General features: G+C 44.6%; 1 protein-coding gene across 2 annotated transcripts in view; it reads right to left on the bottom strand.

Moving 5' to 3' along the window:
• Positions 1–19,275, bottom strand: part of LOC138491514 (kyphoscoliosis peptidase-like) — a 336,578-nt gene that overhangs the window by 121,718 nt on the left and 195,585 nt on the right. For both annotated transcript variants that reach the window (XM_069618052.1, XM_069618051.1), the window contains one exon: positions 2,232–2,306. In XM_069618052.1, coding sequence (XP_069474153.1) covers positions 2,232–2,306 — 75 coding nt within the window. The remainder of the gene's footprint in view (positions 1–2,231; positions 2,307–19,275) is intronic.

Raw genomic sequence — 19,275 nt, forward strand, 5'->3', positions numbered from 1 at the left:
GGTAGCTCCACGTCTGGAAAAAATGTATTCAAATGAGCCTCCGGAATATCCAGGGCTGACCGAGTAGTGAAAGCAATGAAGAGCTCTGTGTCAGCCCTATGTGAGGCAAATGCAAATGTCCCTTTGGAAAATCCCAGGCCTGTGGGCGATGACAGTACAAGGATAAAATGGAATGGAGAAGAGAAAGAGCAGAAGAGGGTTGCAGCTCTTCCGAGTGTTTGTGTGCCGTCTGCTATCAGCAGTGTCCCGCCAATAGCCCCTGCCTGGAACGGGGAGTGAAATGAGTGGCCTGTCAACCTGCCATCAGTACTGTGCTGCTGCCTGCCCAAACTGGACTAGGCCGATGTGGCCCCTGGTGCCCCCAGGTGCGGCTTTGCCAGCACGGCAACCGTGCCATCAACTGCCCCGGAACTGTGAGTTTGACTGACGTGAGCTGATGCATGTGCAACTCAACTCCGATGATGCTTGGAGTGGACTCAGTAACATGCATTTTGATGCTGTGTGCATGCATGTCATGTATGTGCTCAAAGTGGTCCCAGTTGAAATGGTTATGTGAGACTGTGCTCCTGCATGTGTCGGCCTGCTTTATATGGTGCCAGCAGCTGACAATGGTGTCATTCAGTGGATGATGTTCCACTCACCCCAGGTCAATAAAGGGTCTCAAAATATGTGGCTGAACTACCAACGTGCCACCACCAGCCCACCAACCCTGACCATCCCCCTCAACATGTACAGTATGCTCAGTATATGTTTTATGTTTGTAACTGCTTGAGTCCAAGTGTCAGTAATTATTTGCTCCAACCAAGTGATTCTCAAATGGACCAAGTAGTATTGTTTGTGACTGTTGTTGTTGGTTTTGTTTCGTTATGGAAAATGAGGAGTGTGATGTGCTGCTCCTTTAAGGACAAGGAGTCCCTGCTAAGGGCTCGTGTATAGGTCACATGGCTGTGACCATGTTAATAAAATGGATGAACGGTTTCTCGCTCATCATTTAGAGCCTCCAATACTCCAGCCTGATGTCTCATCTTTTGCTGTGCGATGAGAGGGCCAGACCTGTGAGGCCCTCTACCATGGTAGTGCCCTTGCGAGGCAACACTGCCCCTGTGCTGTCCCTGCTTTATCTACCATAGCAGAGCCCCTGCAAGGCAACTCTGTGTTCGTGTTCTGGAGCCTCTGCTGGGCAACTCTGTGTTCGTGTTCTGTAGCCCCTGCTGGGCAACTCTGACTACTGTATCTGGTGATGGCCTGGGTGACTCCAGGACCTGGTCAGTCCGTATGCTTATGGCTCAGCAGTGTGACCCCTGCAACTGTGCGTATTGGGTGCCCCCACCAACAAACGGGCTGGTGCGTGTCCCCGCTAGCCAGCCCAATGTGGGCAACAGTGATGAGTGTGTTGGGTGCCCCCAGCCACTTTGTGCCTGGACCCTGTGGCCTGGGTCAAGACACAAGAGGCAGGAGGTTGTAGCAAGGGGTTGTAGCAGCTGCTGAAAAAACAATGTATGTATAGCTGTGCTGGTACCTAGGGAGTAAACTAATAACATGATCAGGTTGGGAACTTGCAAAAACGTGAAAGAGCAGCTCCGCATCTTGGCCCAAGGAGGAACCCATCAGCGGCTGTTCACTCATGATCGTGTGCCAGGTATGGGTTTGCTCTCTTCGAAACTTTAATACGCGAGATGTAGTTTGCTGTATTGGCGATCCAAGGAGTTCTGACAATATTCCGGCATGGAGTATGGTTCCTTCTGCCCATTTCAACAACTTCAGTTATCTGTAGATGATGGCAATTTACAATGTTTTTGTGCCACCTCACATTTTGAGAATGTATGAGGTCATTATCCAAGCAATGCTGAATTAAGATCTTTTCATTTTCAACTAACCTGCATGGAATTTCTTAATTTCAAATATTACACATTGTTATGACACACATACTGTAGCTGCATTAACACTAGACCTAGACAGGACTTTCTTAAGGTTGAGCACTTACATGGCATGAACCCGAAGATGTGTTGTCTCTCACCCTTTGCCGTGTTAATTAGCTGGATTATTTAATGTGAGTGGAAACATTGACAAAATCACAACATATCAGTACGAAGAAACAAACAAAGCTTGCAGGGGCCAGGGCTGCAATGGTGTTGTGGCCAGTCCGTCAGCCAAAACCAAGCTTCACAGAGACTTAGGCCTCATTAAGAGTTGTGCTGCTTTTTTTTTCAGAAATAACAAACAGTAAATACCTTTCCCAAAGGACAACTTCTTGAAGAACTGAGGAGTCGTGTTATTGGGTTGAGCCACAAATGTAACACGACCACCTGGTGGAACATGGAGAAGAGGGTGCAAGTCAGTTAATCAGTTGAAAACATTATGTTCTTTAAATAATTACTACTTTTGCAAAAAATATACAAAAAGTCCCTTCAAATTCTCATGTATAAACATATTCCACATAAATAAACATATACAGCGCTTTCATTGGTCGAGCCTTTTAAACACCTTTAACATAACAGTTTAATGTCACGGGGTCCCTATTGTCCTTTTACTGCCTAAGAGCCCCGTTTCCAGTTGCTCAATATTGAACCGGAAAAACGTGTATTCCAGTAGCAGATTCTGTGTGAAAATGACATGAAAAGCGGACGTGTAGAAGTCATTAATTTACTCCGAGGTCTTTGCTATAGCTCTGCGAGTTGGGTGCTCGCCTCAGAGGTTAGAGTTCACCCTACAGGTTGGCATGTGTACGCATCCTGGCAGGGCCGACACAGCCATCATCCTTCAGGGCCCGATTCTCAAGTGGGTGTTAATTACCGAAAATTACATAAAAAGTGGTAACCACATTTTCGGTAATTAACACGTATTCTGAAGGTGGCGCATTCTTCCAAAGTCGGACTGAATGCGCCACTTTCGGAATATGGGAGCCGGTTGCTAGTAAGGGCTGAACACCAACCTCGCAACTGGCACTTTCGTTATCTCCACCTTTGCATGGGTATTCTTGTGGCACTCCTCCAATTTCAGAACTGCCTGAAATTAGCGCTGAAGTACGGTAGCAAATTGGTGTTGTATAGGAGGAGTGTCACAAGAAGCACACGTACAGGAGGAGTACCACAAGAAGCACACGAGTTTGACAAAATACTGCCTATTACATCTCGAGACGCAGGAGGAATCTGGCAAGAAGCAAGGTCTAAAAACATGATGATGATATGTCTCTGGGGGTCCAAGAGGTAATGTTTGAGCTAGGGGAGGCTGTGAAAAAACTGAAAATTGGGAAGGGGGCAAGAACTTTGCACTGCCTGCCCCTGCTGCACACACGTGGAGAGAAGTGGGTAAGAAGAGAGATGCTGCCTGCACTCCTCCTGGATGTTTACATACCACCAAGCAAAGTGTTGCTACAGGACTGTCTATCAGAAGAATAGAGGCCCTGCTAAAAAAAAGCTTATATTGTCTCATTAGAAGCTCAGAAGCCTTGCCGAGAAGGGCTAGCACTGCCCCGTTCGGAAAGTAGCTAAATTCCTAAGGAGATCCTATTTAAAGTATATCAGGTCTCCAGTGAAATGCTGTATTGGCCATTACAAGTGTGGCAGTCCCGTTTAGGAGTACAGGAACTCTCACAATAAAGTCTATTGGCCCTTCCCGTTAAACTTATCTACCCCGCGCACAAAGTGCCATTAATATCCCATTTCATCGGTAGCAGCCCCATTGAGAAGTGCTTGGACTGTCCCATCCATAGTATGCATGCCATGCTGAGACATATTGGTACTGTCTCATTAACTATATGGGCCGGTTCTGTCACATTAATGTGTGCTACAATAGTAATGAATAGTGATACTACTGTCATTTAAGCTTGTAGTAGCATTGCAGAGAAGTGCCTATATTACACCAAGCTCCAGGTTGGTGTAATATATGCACATACATATGCTGAAGTGCAGGATGGACACAAGTCATTGTGCATCGTCAAATGCAAGAGAAACACACCCCAATGGCATTGACTGTACTCAAATACCTGCATGGAAGCGAAAAGCAAGCACCACTTAATCAGGACAGGGAAGTAAGACATTAACTATTTCAAAATAACACAGTTTTATTCCGGTGACTCTGGCTACCCACTGCTACCATGGCTCATGACCCCAATAAGGAACACTGCGACGCCACAGGAAATTGCCTACAACAAGTGTTATGAAAGATGGCTATTTTAGGCAACTTTCCCTCCGTATTTTACAGACCCCCAAACTTTTTGCTTTTGTTTTACACCTTGTCCTGACTTTTCACAGAGCAGTGAAGGCTTTAGCTTCACTTCATTGGCCTTTTTGCTCATTTGTTATGGGGGAAGTGACTAGTCCTTCAGACTGTCAGTACTGGGAAACTATATTTCCCTTTTGTCTTTTGACATGTTACCAATTTGGGTAGCTTTTTCATATTGCACACAGCATCTTTCAATGCAGTGCAATGGGGATACTTTTGTATCACCCTATACTTTTACAAAGGGATTTTGGTTACTATTAAATGTGCCTAAAGACAAGCTGGTGGCAGCAGATATATTTTTTACAATTTTTGCTTTATTTGTAGTTATTTATTTAAATGTTTTTTTTTAACGCGCTTAATACCTGAGTTCAGTTTCTACTTACGGATCCGGGATTCAAACCTCTGTTACTCTACTTGGTCTTGCTTCCAAGACAAGCACATTGCCCCTGTGCTATCCTCAGTTAGCACATTTGTGTTTACTGCGTTTGGCTACTAACAGTGGCTAGTGGCCAAAGATGGCCATGCCATGAGTTGTTCGCTTGTTCTTTGGCCATTTTGTGCTTTGGCCTTCTTCCTGCCTTCTCAGGTCAGGAATTCCTTTTTATGGTCAGGCATTTGCCCAGGAGAGCTGCTGTTTTCACAGGCTAGTGCATGACATTTGTGTATGAACCCAGAAAGTGAGCTGGGACTGTTTGATCCCAACCCATAAACTGGTGCCAGTGAGTCTAGTGTGCATGCATGAGTCATCCCCACAGTGGTCCCTGATTGGGTCGCTGCTGGGGTGCATGAGTGGTGCAGATCCTTGCTATGGAGGAATAAGTTTGATCACTCACCTGAATTTAGAATAAGAAGTGGAGTCCTGCAGCCATTCCAGCAGATCAGAAGAGAAGCCACGTATCCAGTGTAGGTGTGCAGATGACGGAAGACCCGAGGACAAATCCTGAAGAGGCCTGGCAACCATTCTTGCTGCTGTCCCAGTGAAGCCCTGCTGGACTACCTTATCCCAGAACACCCTTACTGGTGCTTCAACCCTTTGGGTGGTGGGACCAACCGGTCTCAACACCTTCTCACAATCCTGCAGCCTTTGGAAGTGTCCTTGGACCACCCGGTGGACTGACCAGGTCCGTTTTGGGCTACCGTGCCAGAAACATCGCTGTTCCACTTTTGTGCCCAGACCTTTGGTACATGACAGCTAGTCCTACAAGGTGCCATCCTGCCAAGTTTCAGCATGCCAGCATCCAGGGATCCTGTTTTGGAGGGTTTCCTTTGTTCATAACTGGAGAGATGCCTTCTGTCGCCTGTGTGTGGTGACTGTTGCTGGAATTGGCCTTCACCCATCTGACAGAGTGTCCTAAAGAGTCCTGCCTTGGTGCCTGCTGCATTTCTTTGCTGGAAAGGGTTACACTCAGCTCCTGGACCCAACAAGAAACGTCCTTGCACCCGGAGGTGAATTGTGCATTGTTATAACCAAAAGGGTACTGCATATATGTTTTATATTGGGAGTGTTGTGTGAACAAGGTTTAGCTCTGTTTGGCTGCATTTCTGATTTCTACACTTGTGTGATAATATTACCTACTTGATTCATTTTCTTAGTGTGTTGTGGGGCCTATATTAAATAAAGTATGTTTGTAGTTTACTGTCTAACTGTAATCATTGTATGTTTCACTATCTGGACTCATTGTGGACCCCTGACCCCACTCACCCTTCCTAAGACTTAGCCTTGACCAGTCTCCACACATCCCTTGACTGGGTTAGGCTAAACTCCCACAGTTCCCCTGTTCACTGTAACTGGGTTGGCCTCAGGAAATCTGTCCACCAGGTCAGATTTGAGAAATCTATTTTAACAATAAGGCACACATATGGACCAGAGTATGCATAGAACACACATTTGGACTCTTCAAATGTAGATTCTGGTGCCGCCACCGGACTGGAGGGGCACTTATGTACAGTCCAGTCAAGGTTGAGAAGATAGTCCCTGTGTGTCATGCTGCATAATATGTGCAGGAGGAATTTACCATTGCCTCCTGAGGAGGACGTGGCACAGGCAGATTCAGAGGAGGAGGGTGACAAGACATGGGCTGGCAGACCAGCACAGGATAGCCATGCAGAAGAAAGGGATGGGTGCATGCAGCATCAAGAATTAATAGACCATGTTTTCCAAAAAACAATATCCACAATACACACTGTAAATAGTCAATCACTGCATTATACATCTATGACATAACCCAAAAGACTACTGATCTTTACTTGTGATGCAAACTCCACCTCCCTCAATCCCAATATCATCTTGGTGTCAGGTAATTATTTTTTACGGTGCTTCTCTTGGCTAGAAGGCACCTTTGGAATGGTGATATGCAATGACCCCCTAAAGGGACTTCCCGCTTGTGACCCTTCTATGGGGGTGATGGAGGGAGAAATGGCAGACTCTAGGTCATGCATGTGTTGCATCATGAGAAGTGCCCTTTGCATATTTTCCAGGCCAGATGACAGTGCTTCCTGCACCCTATGGTCCACAACAGTATTCGTCACTGTAGACTCTGATAGGTGTTGAGATTGATGTGCCATTTCCCTGGCTATTCCCCTTGGGGTCCCGTGTACGGCATCCCGTATTGCTTGTGAATGCTGCAGATGGAGCAGTGTGAGCTCTTGCATCCTCTCCTGTCGCTGCTCTATTCCTGTGAGCCTCTCGCAGATGGCAGATAAGGTATCACTGGGCAGGGCAGAAGGTGGGTGAATAGGTGAGGTGGTGGGTGTGATATCAATCTCAAAGATTGCTGCATCGCCACCATCCGAAGCATCATCATGGTCATCAGGCACTGTTATTGACTGCAGGTCTACAGCAACAGGGGTTTGGGGAGGACTGATCACTGGAGAAGCAAGGCCTGAAGTGGGTGGCCGGGATGAGAGCAGGTCAACTCCAGCCCCAGCCCTGACCGGTGACAAAGAGCTGATGCTGGAGTCCAATAAAGGGTGCCTGGTGGTAGTGGATGTCAGTGGTAATCCTGCTTGACTTGACCCAGACACACTGCTGGCATTTGAAATTATGGTACAATCATCAAAGGAATTGTAGCTGAGGTGGTGATGGGGGCAGCAGCAGATGTGGGGGCAGGCAGCTTGGTGGCACTGGATGGTGCACAGGTCACTATGGGGGTGACATTGCCAGTAGAGTTGGCAGCTACTTCCCGAGTACACCTTTGACCCAGCTTTTTTTGCTGGGGTCTTGTGCGGACAGCCTGATGTCTGGAATGCATGGGTGGCAGAAGAGGTGGTTGTGGATGCAGGGTCTACTGCTCTGTTGACCGGCATGGCATGTGGAGGTGCTACATCACTGCCTCTGGTACATTCACCCTGCCTGCCTTGTGTGCCTGTAATGAGAGCAAAGATCTAGATCTGTATTCTGTAGCATGTACATACACAGAAACACTAGCCCCTGGATCCATCTACATATCGGTGTCCCATGCCTGTCGTCTGCACAGTGCACTGGGATGTGTGTTGCCTATGACCTTCAACATTTTTTAGCTGGTCTATGACTGATACAGGGTGCAAGTGTGTCATCGTCCTGGTGTGATGGCTAGGGTGTATTCACTGGGGTATAGGCGCAGCTGGATACAGTCCATGACATTTGTGGAGTTTGTCTGATCAGCCCAATGTGTCCTGCCATGCTTGTGATAGTACTCTGACTCATGGGGTTGATACCTTTTTTATGCCATCTAGCATGTCTTGGCTCATGTATGGGGGCCTGGTAAGAGCAATCATCTAACACGGTGCATATGGCATGACCTAGGGTATTTCTGGGTTGCTCGTCATGCCATTGTGCAATTCTAGCTGTCAAGGATGCATGAGGTGACTAGTCTGTTGAGGCGTACAGTAATGACATTTGTTTACACATTTTATTGCAAAAGTGTCTTAGTTAAAACATCTTTCCTGATATTGATACTAATCATTGAGTGATCTGAGCTAAAAGAGTGGCCTTGAAGCAATCCAAAATAAATGTAAAAACCCTTGTAATATGCACTAGCTAGAATCTCACTACATTCCAACCATATTATTAGGTCAGTGAAGTTCAATATGATTAATCTATGGGTGTATCTTTGTGAGTAATGGGCTCTTGACTTTAGCACGCTCTTAAGTACAACCTTAGAACAGAACCAAATCACCTCCACCTTAGAGAATGTCTGAATGTGGGACCGTTCCACATGGTGTACTGCTGAGCTCTAGATTCTTAGAGGCTACCAATTGAAGAACAACATAAGTGAATAATTCCTCTCATTAGGTTGGACTCTCAAACTATAATGTCTATGCATTTCTACTGTTTCAGAAATGGCCTTAAGATGGCATTCTATGTGAAACAAATCTGTAAATAAGTTCATAAATAAGTAAGCGTCAATAAATCCTTTCTCATGTTCATTGATTTTTAAGTAAGTCTTTTGTCTAACAATTTTGAAACCTACATATAGCATTATTTAAGATTTTGCCATCACATTCTCTCTACTTCAATCTCATAAGGTTTGTTGTATTCATAATAAGCCCCAAAAGGGTGTATATTCATTGAGTTTTTACGGGCATCAACTCTGTGCATTTAAGAATCAATTTGTGTCATATTTGTTTCTTGTAGCATTTAATGTTTGTCATTCTCTTCTTTATTTATAGATCTAATCTAGGAAGGGGATTAATCCCTTTGCTTTTTTGGACTTTAAACAGAATATTAAGGTAATAGTGTAGTTGTTTTGATTAAGGGGCTCACATATTCTTTTAATCTTGAAAGATAGTCTGACCTACAATGGAAACGTAAGGTAATGGAGATATTACATTTGATCAGTACATAATTATGTTGAACAGCAGCTTTTGTTTTTAATGTATTAATAGTTTAAAATAATGACTTCGCCTGTGCTGTTATTGTGCGTATTAATGTGCATAATTTCGATGTGACATTGTGTATATGCTAAATCAGATTTTCCCCACCCTTAATGCATCCCATGAGCAAACCATACTTTAGGTATATAGCTTCATTTCAATGGGCACATAGGGCTGCTCTATTTATATGCAGGTGCCACTTGCAGTGGGTGTGTCACACTATCCCCCCATGTGCAAATATGCAAATCATGATGTTCTAAACATTTATTTGTGCTTGGTTTTTGAGCAAGCCTTTTGCAATTTTCTTCTTTACCTACATTGAAATATATATAGTTATATATAAAACAAGCTTTATATCACTGTATAGAATTAATTCATTTACTTATCTTCATATATTTCTAAAACATACCGTAAAAATTAAAAGCAGCTATGCACATATCCCCTTCCCTGTAACGCCTTTTCCCCATCCTACCAGGTAGGATATTTAGGATCTATACCCCTCCCCTTTTACAACACAAACACTTTCACACCGACAGCCCGCTATGAGAGAAAACAGACTAACACCCCAGCAGTATACCTGAAGTGTGCCAATACAATGGTTACACAAGGTCAGGCAATTACTGACCATCACACACACCTGACTTCCATTAAGCTTCCCACACAGATAAAAGGCACAGCATGGGAGCACACTCTGAGTGAGGCAAAGTACACGAGGAAACAGCAGTTTCAAGATGGGAGATGAACGAGAGAAGAAAGAAAGCAAAACAGAAAGGGATTGCACAGAGGGAAGTTCCCTTGACCTTTTCAACAAGGAAATGTTAATTACCAGAAACATAGAGAATAGAAAGCGTAAGACCAGGAAACCAGGCTGAAGAACCCTGAATTGTATGTCTGAGATACCGAGGGCCCTCCCTTGTCAATAATCGGGCGGGAGAAGCTCCAGCCTCTGTGGTACCATCCTTGGCTCCAAGAACAAAGCAGCATCAGTGAAATCAACACAGCCAGTGATTTGGGGAGCCCGACACAAGACAGGTCTGTGTTGAAGCCAAGGCTTCAAGCAGCAACATTGTATGGCGAGCGTTGGAGTGAACATTGTTAAAAAGTGTGTGATAACAGTCGCATGTAAAGTTGAATTGCTGATGAGTGATTAAACTTTAAAATCAAGATACAATACCTTTGACAGAGTACTCCGGCACTGCGTAGGTACTCAATCAAAGGTCTCTGTAAGGTACGCAGCCGAGAAGTGGCAACAGTGAAAGTGAGAAAAAGTTATAGCAAGAAGACTACAAGTAATTGTGAATCAAAGTGGTCCTGCGACGTTTCTAGCAAAGTCTTGTGTACAGTCTAAAGTCTTCGATTCGGATAAAGTAGAGAAAGTTTTAAAAAGTAAATAAATTTGGTCCGAGCCTGGCGGAGGGAAACCAATTGAAAGTTTTGTGTTAAAGTGGGTCTGACCCCAGCGGGGAGCCGGGGCGAGCAGAAGATCACCTGAGAAGTTGTATATGTGAAATCCTTAGAAAAAAGGAACTTTAATGTTTGTCATGTTGCATTAGGCCCTCTGAAAGAAGAGACTTTGAATGGCAAAGAGACTTTGGTACAGAAGACACTGATGTTGAGGTTTTGAACTGCATCCTCTTGCTAGAGAAGCCAGAGAGTGTGCTAAGCTTGAGCGTGCCGCATGTCCCTTGCTGAAAACGTGGGGAAGGGAAGCCAACGGCTTGAATAGCCCGACATCATTTCTTGAACACTTTTTCTTTTGCATAACATTGTTTCCACACTATTTGTATTTAGAAGTAAGGATTGGAAATAGGTGTATTAGTATAGACTGTTTTATTTTGACAGACTCGACTAGGACTATTTGATGGTTGTAGCTTGCTCCCTTCTTTAGATTTAAGATTAGAGAGGTGCGTTTCAAACCCAATTGAAGATCAATAAACACCTCTGAACTGTGATCACTTGTGTCTGTCTTACTGCTTGATACCATGCCTTCCTTACACAAAACCCACTGCTACAGATGAATGCAATGTTATGCACACATTTTTCAAGCTTTTCCATATATAAAGAGCCTATTTTACTGCAAAATGTAAAAACGTTCTGAGCAGTTTCAAATGTCTTAGTTACACAATATATTCAACAAATTCTAGCTTCCCGAGCAATTTGCCGTTACAGGCCAATTGTTGTGAAAGTAGGTAATTGGTTTAGCCTTAATATCATATTTAATATTCTAACCGCCTGTGAGGGGCAAATAATCAGATTTCTTTGAGGCCTGAAATAAGTATATTTCAATGGAGTGTGGGAACATGCCTTTCTAATTCCCCAAGATGTTCGTAATGTAGTCTCCAATCCCACAAGTCACATTTAAGATCAAAGTCCTTTTTTAGATGACAATACTTGTCCTCTAAATTAGGAGTCCATTCTATTTATTCAAATAGTTTTAATGAAATAGTGCAATAAGCATTCAGCTTGCCTTCTACCAAGCTTCTTGACTGAGTTCGCAATAAATGTAACAAAGAAAACATCACATGATTCACAGCTTTAATGAATAAGGCCCCCAGTTTCTTTAATACAAGGTCTCTAAGAGATCTTAGCCCTAGTTCCAACCTGATCATCTCAATGGGGACAGCCTGCAGAAGGTTCAAGTCACACCACCAAAGTTCTCCTTCAATTAACTTTAGCCAGTGATACTCTTCAAGAATAGGGTCGCAAGCTCAGAAATAATGGTTGGGCAAAAACACTGCCTATATAGGTGAACTACATCTTGTATACTAGATCCGGACATCCTGTTAGAAATATGTTTGAGTGAGTATGGTTGCCTTATGAGATCTATCAGCTATTACGTTTTCATATGTTTTCTTCTGACCCACTTGGATACCAAGGTACTCATGAACCATTTCCATCGAACTCCCAGGCACCATTACTGGAGTCTTTCTGCTGTTCTTAGGACCAAAACACATACATTTAGTTTTTTCCACACTAAGTGTCAGATTATGCTCTGTCGAGTACAGACACAATTCACTCCCGGATCTACGTAGGCTAATATAAGTATGATCTGCGATCACTATGCCTTCAGCGTAGGACAAACATTTTATATGGGTATCACCAATCTTAGGAGACCAGTTCTGTACGTTATGTAATCTCGATGGTAAAGCTGACACAGAGGTTGTAGAGTAGAGCAGCCAGCACGCAGCCAAGCTGGATTCCTCTATTGGTCAATAAGGGGTCTGTGCCGGCACCTGCACTATCCAACCTCACCTGAACGTGGGTTTACTCATGTGGCTGCCACAAAACCTGTAGCATCCACCCTGCGATTCAATAATTATTCAATTTCTGCCACAACCTATTACGGTCCACGGAGTCAGAGGCCACTTTCTTATCTACTTATATTAAATACAAAGGGGGGCCTTACTTCTAGAAGATCTTATCAATGAATCCAACAGCAGAATATTATGCACAGTTGAGGAGCCCTCCCGGAAACCATTCTAAAACGTGCCTAAACAGGAAGCAGAATTGATCCAAGCTTACAACTCTCTTAACACCAATGTCACAAATACCTTGCATGGAACATCCAGCATGGAGAGAAGAAGACAGTTCAAAGGGGCAATGCTTGATTCCCCTTTAAACACTGGGAGGATTTATATACCACACCACCAAGATTCAGGGATTTCCCCCTTGGAGCATAATTTCCGAAACAAGGTGCGTTATATCTGGGACCAAATTTCAGGATCATTTTTTAATACAAAATTGGCCAAGCCTTTAGGTCCGGGTGCGCGCGACCTCTTTAACTTCTTGCTGGCAGTCTGAATGCTATCTGTATGCTTGTACAGATTGGAAGCATTTCTGTTAGCATTTAGTCATCTTTCCACAACACTCTGTTGTCCTCAACAAGATAACCAATTGCTGCAGTTTTTGTACAAAGTTGGTGGAGAGCCATTAACTTGCCACTACATTATACAATATCATTATTATTTGTATTATTTTAAAATTTTTATATAGCGCCACATGCCCGTAGACCTCAGGGCGTATATATACACGTCTGAAGCATTTGTGAGTGAGAATGGCTGGGGTTTGAAATACATTCGAATGAGAGCTTTCCTTTGGGCACTGGATTTTAACATGTCATCGCACTCTCTACTAAAGACTCTCCTTTCCAAGACAAATGAAGCTATGACAAGAACAGAGACTGGATTTCATTAATGAAATGGATGGAGGGGAAATTAATATGCGCCCCTAGTGAGAGATTTCTGAATAGCACATTATTAGGCATTAAGATTTGCATTATGTGGTTGCACAAACAATCATCAGGCAGAAATTAAGTTAATGAATGTGATCTTTGAGCATACTTAAAGGTTGAAGTGCACAGTTCATTCCACATAAAGAGCGTGAATGAAATGAAGCTGCAGAGGGTGAAGAATAAAAGTGCCATGCTCACATAGGAATAGGATTACTTCGACCTCAGCCCTGTTCAAGCTATTCCAGAGTTATTATCCTGTCCATCTCTTCCTCTTGGGAGCCGATGAAGAATTCTTTGTCGACATGCAGCAGTATTTCCAGGGATGAGCACATGCATGCAGAGTATCCCCATATCCTCCATGCGGTCATTGATGCCTGAGGCCTTGTGCATGGCATCAAGAAACAATGGTAAATGCCATTGCTTTGTCGGCTGCTGGCACTGTGCACGCCACCTATAACCACTGTGCACTGGAGTGACTACTTTTGAGGATGAACATAGCCTCTTAAATGGCAATTCCTGTGCATTGCTGTGGCACCCAAGTAGCACAGACCTATCATGGAAATCTTAACAACCAGGAAACACTGCTCTGCTGTGAGAAAGAATATTGAACCTCTTTTAAAAAATGTAGAACCATGCCCCTGGTCAGATCACTTCCTGGTGCATTTTGTACTACCATTGAATTTTAACCTTGTCCCGAAGAAAACAATAATTGCGATTAAAATACGCAATATAAAAAATATTACAGGTGATGCTTTTAAATTAACTATACAACCCATACTACCCCCCTTTAGTGGGAAACTATCTTTGGAAGAATTTACTACTGCTTTTAGAAACGCCACTAATAAAGCTATTGATATTCTTGCTCCTCTTTGTCAAGAAAAAAATAAGAAACAGAAAGGATTCAAACTTCATTTCTCTCCCGAAATAATTTCTGCTCGGAAAAATAATAGGAAATGTGAACGTCAATGGCGAAACCACCAATCTCCTTCTACTCTGTTGACCTATAAAATTGCAGTCAAAGAGTATAAACAACTTACCTTGGAGGCAAAAAAACAGTCTCTAAATGACAGAATTGAAAAAGCCTCAATAAAATCGAAAGAACTTTTTTCAGTCCTCAAAGAGCTTAAAGGCCCCACTACTGAACACAGGTTCGGTATAAATGACGATTGGTGTCAGAGTAAACTTGACAGTTTTTGTCAGAAGACTCCGCTTCACCAAGACCGCATCAGGGAAAAGATTGAATCCCAAAGTCTAACTGAGGCACCAGCACCTCCACTTCTGGAAGTACCAGATCAGGGGATAAAACCTTTTTCATTCACTAGAATGACAGAGGAAGAGGTTTTTTTCAATCATCGAAGGACTTAAACCCACTTCATGTAAGGGGGATATCTTCCCCACTACACTTTTTAAAGAATTTGCTAATATTCTTACACCGTGGGTGTTAGGCAGAAACCTGTGCAGTTCCCTTGGGGAACACTGCAAAAGATTTAAGACTACAGGTATAGCAGTAAACCCACTTGGTAGCAGTCTGCACCACCCAGATTTACCTGGTAGCTGTGGCTGAGCAGTCAGACTTCCCTCAAGAAGAGTTAGGCAGTATGTAAAGTATACACAATAGGTACTCAAATACAATAGCACAAGCAAACACTGACCAGAGCTTGGTTTCAAAAGTATATAATTATTTATTTATAAAACACACATAAGTTGAAATCACTCTAGCAAAATATAGTAAAAATACTTCAAACACAGTTATAATGAAAGCAGTTCCAACCCTTACTCCTATCTAGACAACTCTAAGTTAACACCACATAATTAAAACAGAGGTGAGCGCTTAACGTTAGATGACACTTTAGTAGGTTCAAGAAAGGGATAAAAAGAAACAGAAATGGGTTAAACACACCACTCTAAGGTCCAGAACACTTGCAAGAGGCTCAAAGAAGCACAAAGTCACAGGTGAGCAAAAGTCACTAGGCAGGGCCCACTCTTAGAGTAGCCGGAGCGAAAAGGTGCCCAAGATCACACTGTTAGGAGGGATTCAGAGTCTTGCAAAGAGTTAGAAAGAGTTTAGAGTGGCTTAAAAAGTTTAGCCAGGGTGTCCCAGGCACTCCCAGGTTCGAAAGCCGGGGGCTAAATCTACCCCGTACAGTCGGTGGCAAGGGAAGCCAGGCGGAACACGGTACCTTAAGTGGAAAGGATCCTCCAGCGGTGGCAGTTGTTCCAGGCAGTGGCAGCAAGGCTCGACGTCGGTCAGGGGAGAAGAAGTTCTCGCTGAAGAGCAGAAGAAGAAGGTCGTTGCACTGCCCGGGAAGAAACCAGCCGCGGAGTCCTCCGGTTAAAGGGTTGTACCGACTTTCGTGGTTGGGGTAAAAAGTGGTGGGGTTCCGGTTGCCGGGGTGCTTGGCACTAGCAAGGCGGCCACGAGATACCTCGAGAAGCGAAAAGAAGGCGAAAACTGGTTGTCCCCACCAGTCAAGGGAAGGAGCCACTCCGTTAAGAGTTCTCCTCGGTCGTCGGGAAAAGTGGTGAGACGGTTCAGCAGGGCTCCACCGGGTGGTGTCGTCGAAGCAGGTCGGCTCAGCTCTTCCCTCGTCGGATTCTTGGTCCTGTGGCGACTTCTAAAGTTCCAGTCCCCAAAGCCCTGCTTTTATGCAGCAAACCCCCATTCACCCAGCCTAGCTGTCACTCAAACATGCTAAGTGGTGAGCCGGCCGGCTCACCACTTGGGCCAATCAGGACGGAGTGCGACTTGAGTTACCAAGGTAACTCAGTCCAGGGTGCCTAAATCCCCCTCCACCCCTCCTAAGTACCCCAGACAGAGTGGCACCACTTTGGAGGGCTTCTGTGGAGAAGCCCGCCAAAAGTGGAACAAAGGGCTCCACTTTGGGTCAGAGTTACAGAGGCGAACGCCAACGCCATTTTAGAATCAAGTTTTGGCAAAAAGTCCCAACCGGAGTTATAATAATAAATATATAAACCGGCGGTATGTTTAAGGCTACCGTAAATAAATAATTAAATGTGTTAGCCTAAAACAATGGGAAATCCCATAGGGAAATATTCGCGGTCGAATATAAAAAGTAGTTTCCACTGCCACCAGCCAAAACTCGATCAGGGGGGACGGAGACGTGCCCCCTCGACTAACAGACCCTGGGGCAATCGACTTGCCCCAGCCAGTACGTCCACAATATGATGGTTTGTACTGGTTCTGTTCAGGATTCAAGACTAGCAAAGTCTTTGGTGACTTTACATGCCCTGGGAGACAGTAGTCAGTCCCAGGGTATGGAGTCTATGTTGGGGAGTCCCTAGGACACCCCTGGGTCACGGCACAGAGGGTGCTGTGTAACCCACATCACAAAAATACATGAGGCCCTATGGAGTAAAAGACCCCATAGCCCATTCAACACAAGGTTTAACCAAGAAAACACACTTCAACAGGTCCAAGAGTGAGGGTAAAAGAGTCTCACTCTTGGCAGGAGAAAAAAAAGAAACCCCAGAAATCCAGCAAAGCTGCTGGGGGACTCACTAGGTAGGGAAATTCAGCCCAAACAGAGAATTCTCCCTAACACTCGCCCCCCCCAGACTAAGGGACAGGAGGATTTAATCCACTCCTGGATGAACCTCATACCTCTAGTCGATGATATACATCCTAGAGAGTCCATCAGCATTTTGATGGTGACACCTTGACCTATGTTCAATGGAGAACTCAAAGGTTTTCTTCTGCAAGCTAACGGACCTACAGACCCTTTGAGGAACATCAGTCTTTTTGTTATAGGGGATCCGGTTGACCAGTCCCTCAGAAGTTGGTACAACTTCTGAACCTAGGTTAGGCTTTTTGAAGGGGTCCTTATAAAGGATTCCCTTAGATCTAGAGGGGCCTCCAAGGTTCCTCACCGCCTCTCTTGTGGGAGCAGGTTGGGTCTTAGGCCTCTTGGTTGGAGGGGTTGGGGTTAGGCAATGTACCTGCTTCCCCTTCCTCTTAGATCTACCCTTACCTATTTTAGGAGTTTCCCCCCTAATATTAGGATTTGAGTTGGGGTCTTCAGTAGAAGGTCCAACAGTCTGAAGGTTTTTGGCCTTAGACTTTTCTTTTCTGGTTTTCCACCAGCACTGAGAATTACCAGTTCTCTCAGGTCCAGATAGGGGCCTAGTTGGTCTATCCACCTCTTCCTCAGAAGCAGGGGGAGTCAGAGACTCTGAGACTAGGGGAACAATGATGGAGCTTGGTTGGGGCGCCCATGTTCCTAGCATACTATCCTGAAATGTGCCTGAGTTAGAGGTCAACTTACTAACACCAGGGCTTGTAGTGGGGTTCTCAGTAGAGGGTCCCACAGGCTTAGAAGGGTCCTTCAAGGTAGCCTTTCTAGCCAATTTGGTTAAGTTCTGCTTCTCCATACTGGGAGGCCTGGGGGTATGTGACACTACTCCTAGAGTTCTTAGGTCATTCCCTAACAGGACCTTCCCAGGTACCTCAGTCTGAATACTGACAGGGATCCTCACTGTCATGTTGTTACACTGAATGAGGGCTGGTAGAATAGGAACCATTTGGACAGGGCCTCCAGACATCTTAGTGGGACCTTTGGGTGCTTTGGCCACATCCTCAGGTTGAAAGAAGCTTTCATCCACTACTGTTCTGCTGGCCCCAGTGTCTCTCCTGGCAGGAGTATCCTGGCCATTGACAAGAACACTGTCCACATAATACACCTTAGAGTTAACAGGTAGGGAGTTATACACAACCCTATTCTGGGGACTAACCAGACCCATAGGCTCTAAGTTTACAGTTGCTTGAAGACCCAAGGGTTCTTCAGCAAAGAGTTCAAAGTGGGCACTAGCCATCTGTACTTCATCCTCAGGAGTGAAGGCTAAGGAGACTGTGCTGATCCCTGCAGGTTTACCCTTGCACTTGGGATCTCCTTTGATATGGTCAGTACCCTGACAGACATAGCATTGTCTAAATGCTCTCTGGAAGGGTGGCTTGTTCTGACCTCCTTCTGGCTTGTGGCCAGAAGGTACAGTAGCCTGACTAGGTTTCCCATGTGGCTTACCCTGGTTATTTTGTGGTTTGGGGCCCTCTTTGGGATAGGAATTATTAGAATTCTCTTTGGAGTCTGTTTTAGGCTGTTTCTCCCCATCCCTCTTCTGAGTTACCCCAGAGTCCTTGTGAGTGGCCCTGTTGGCAACCCACAAGTCAGCAGCCCTAGCTAGCTTCCGGGAATCTAATTCCTTGGAATCAGCCAAGTGTTGTCTGAGCTCAGGAGAGCAGGCATCATAAATAGTCTCCAGCATAAACAAATTCTTCATACCTTCATAAGTGTTCACCTTGTAACCCTTAATCCATCCCTCTAAGTTTTTCAACCCTTCGCTCACCCAGGTAGCCCAAGGGGTACCATCATGCTTTTTGAGGCTCCTAAACCTCTTAAGATACTGGGAAGGGGTCTTCCCAAACCTAGCTATCAAAGCTAGTTTCACACATTCATACTCTTTCCTATCCTCCTCCCCCATCTCCATTACCACATCAGTTGCAACAGGGGGAAGCCTAGAGAACAACCAGGTGAGTAAGTCATTTCCTGTGATGTTCTGGAGCCCATGATTATATTCAAACAGAGACAACCAATCCAACACATCCAACTTAGGCTCATACATACCAACCAATTCTTTAGGCATCCGGGGTCTTTTAGGACTGGAACTTCTAGAGGAGCCAGAGAGAGAAGCATTCTCAACAGATAATTTCTTCATTTCTAAGTCATACTTGAGCTCCATTTCCCTTAGCCTTAGTTCTTTGTCAGTTTGAGCATTAAGTTTCTTATACTCCAATTCTAGTTTCATTTTCTCCAGTTCAAAGTATTGAGGACTAAATGGGGGACCTGGTAATGGTCCAGTAGGTACAGCAGGTAGAGCAGGCAGAGGCCTAGGGGGGACAGTCACAACAGCCTCACCCTCCTCTTCTGACTCTTCCTCAGAATCATCAACAT

Source organism: Ambystoma mexicanum, chromosome 10 (genome assembly GCF_040938575.1).
Source record: "Ambystoma mexicanum isolate Mex_15411 chromosome 10, UKY_AmexF1_1, whole genome shotgun sequence".
In the NCBI taxonomy this organism is placed as follows: domain Eukaryota; kingdom Metazoa; phylum Chordata; class Amphibia; order Caudata; family Ambystomatidae; genus Ambystoma; species Ambystoma mexicanum.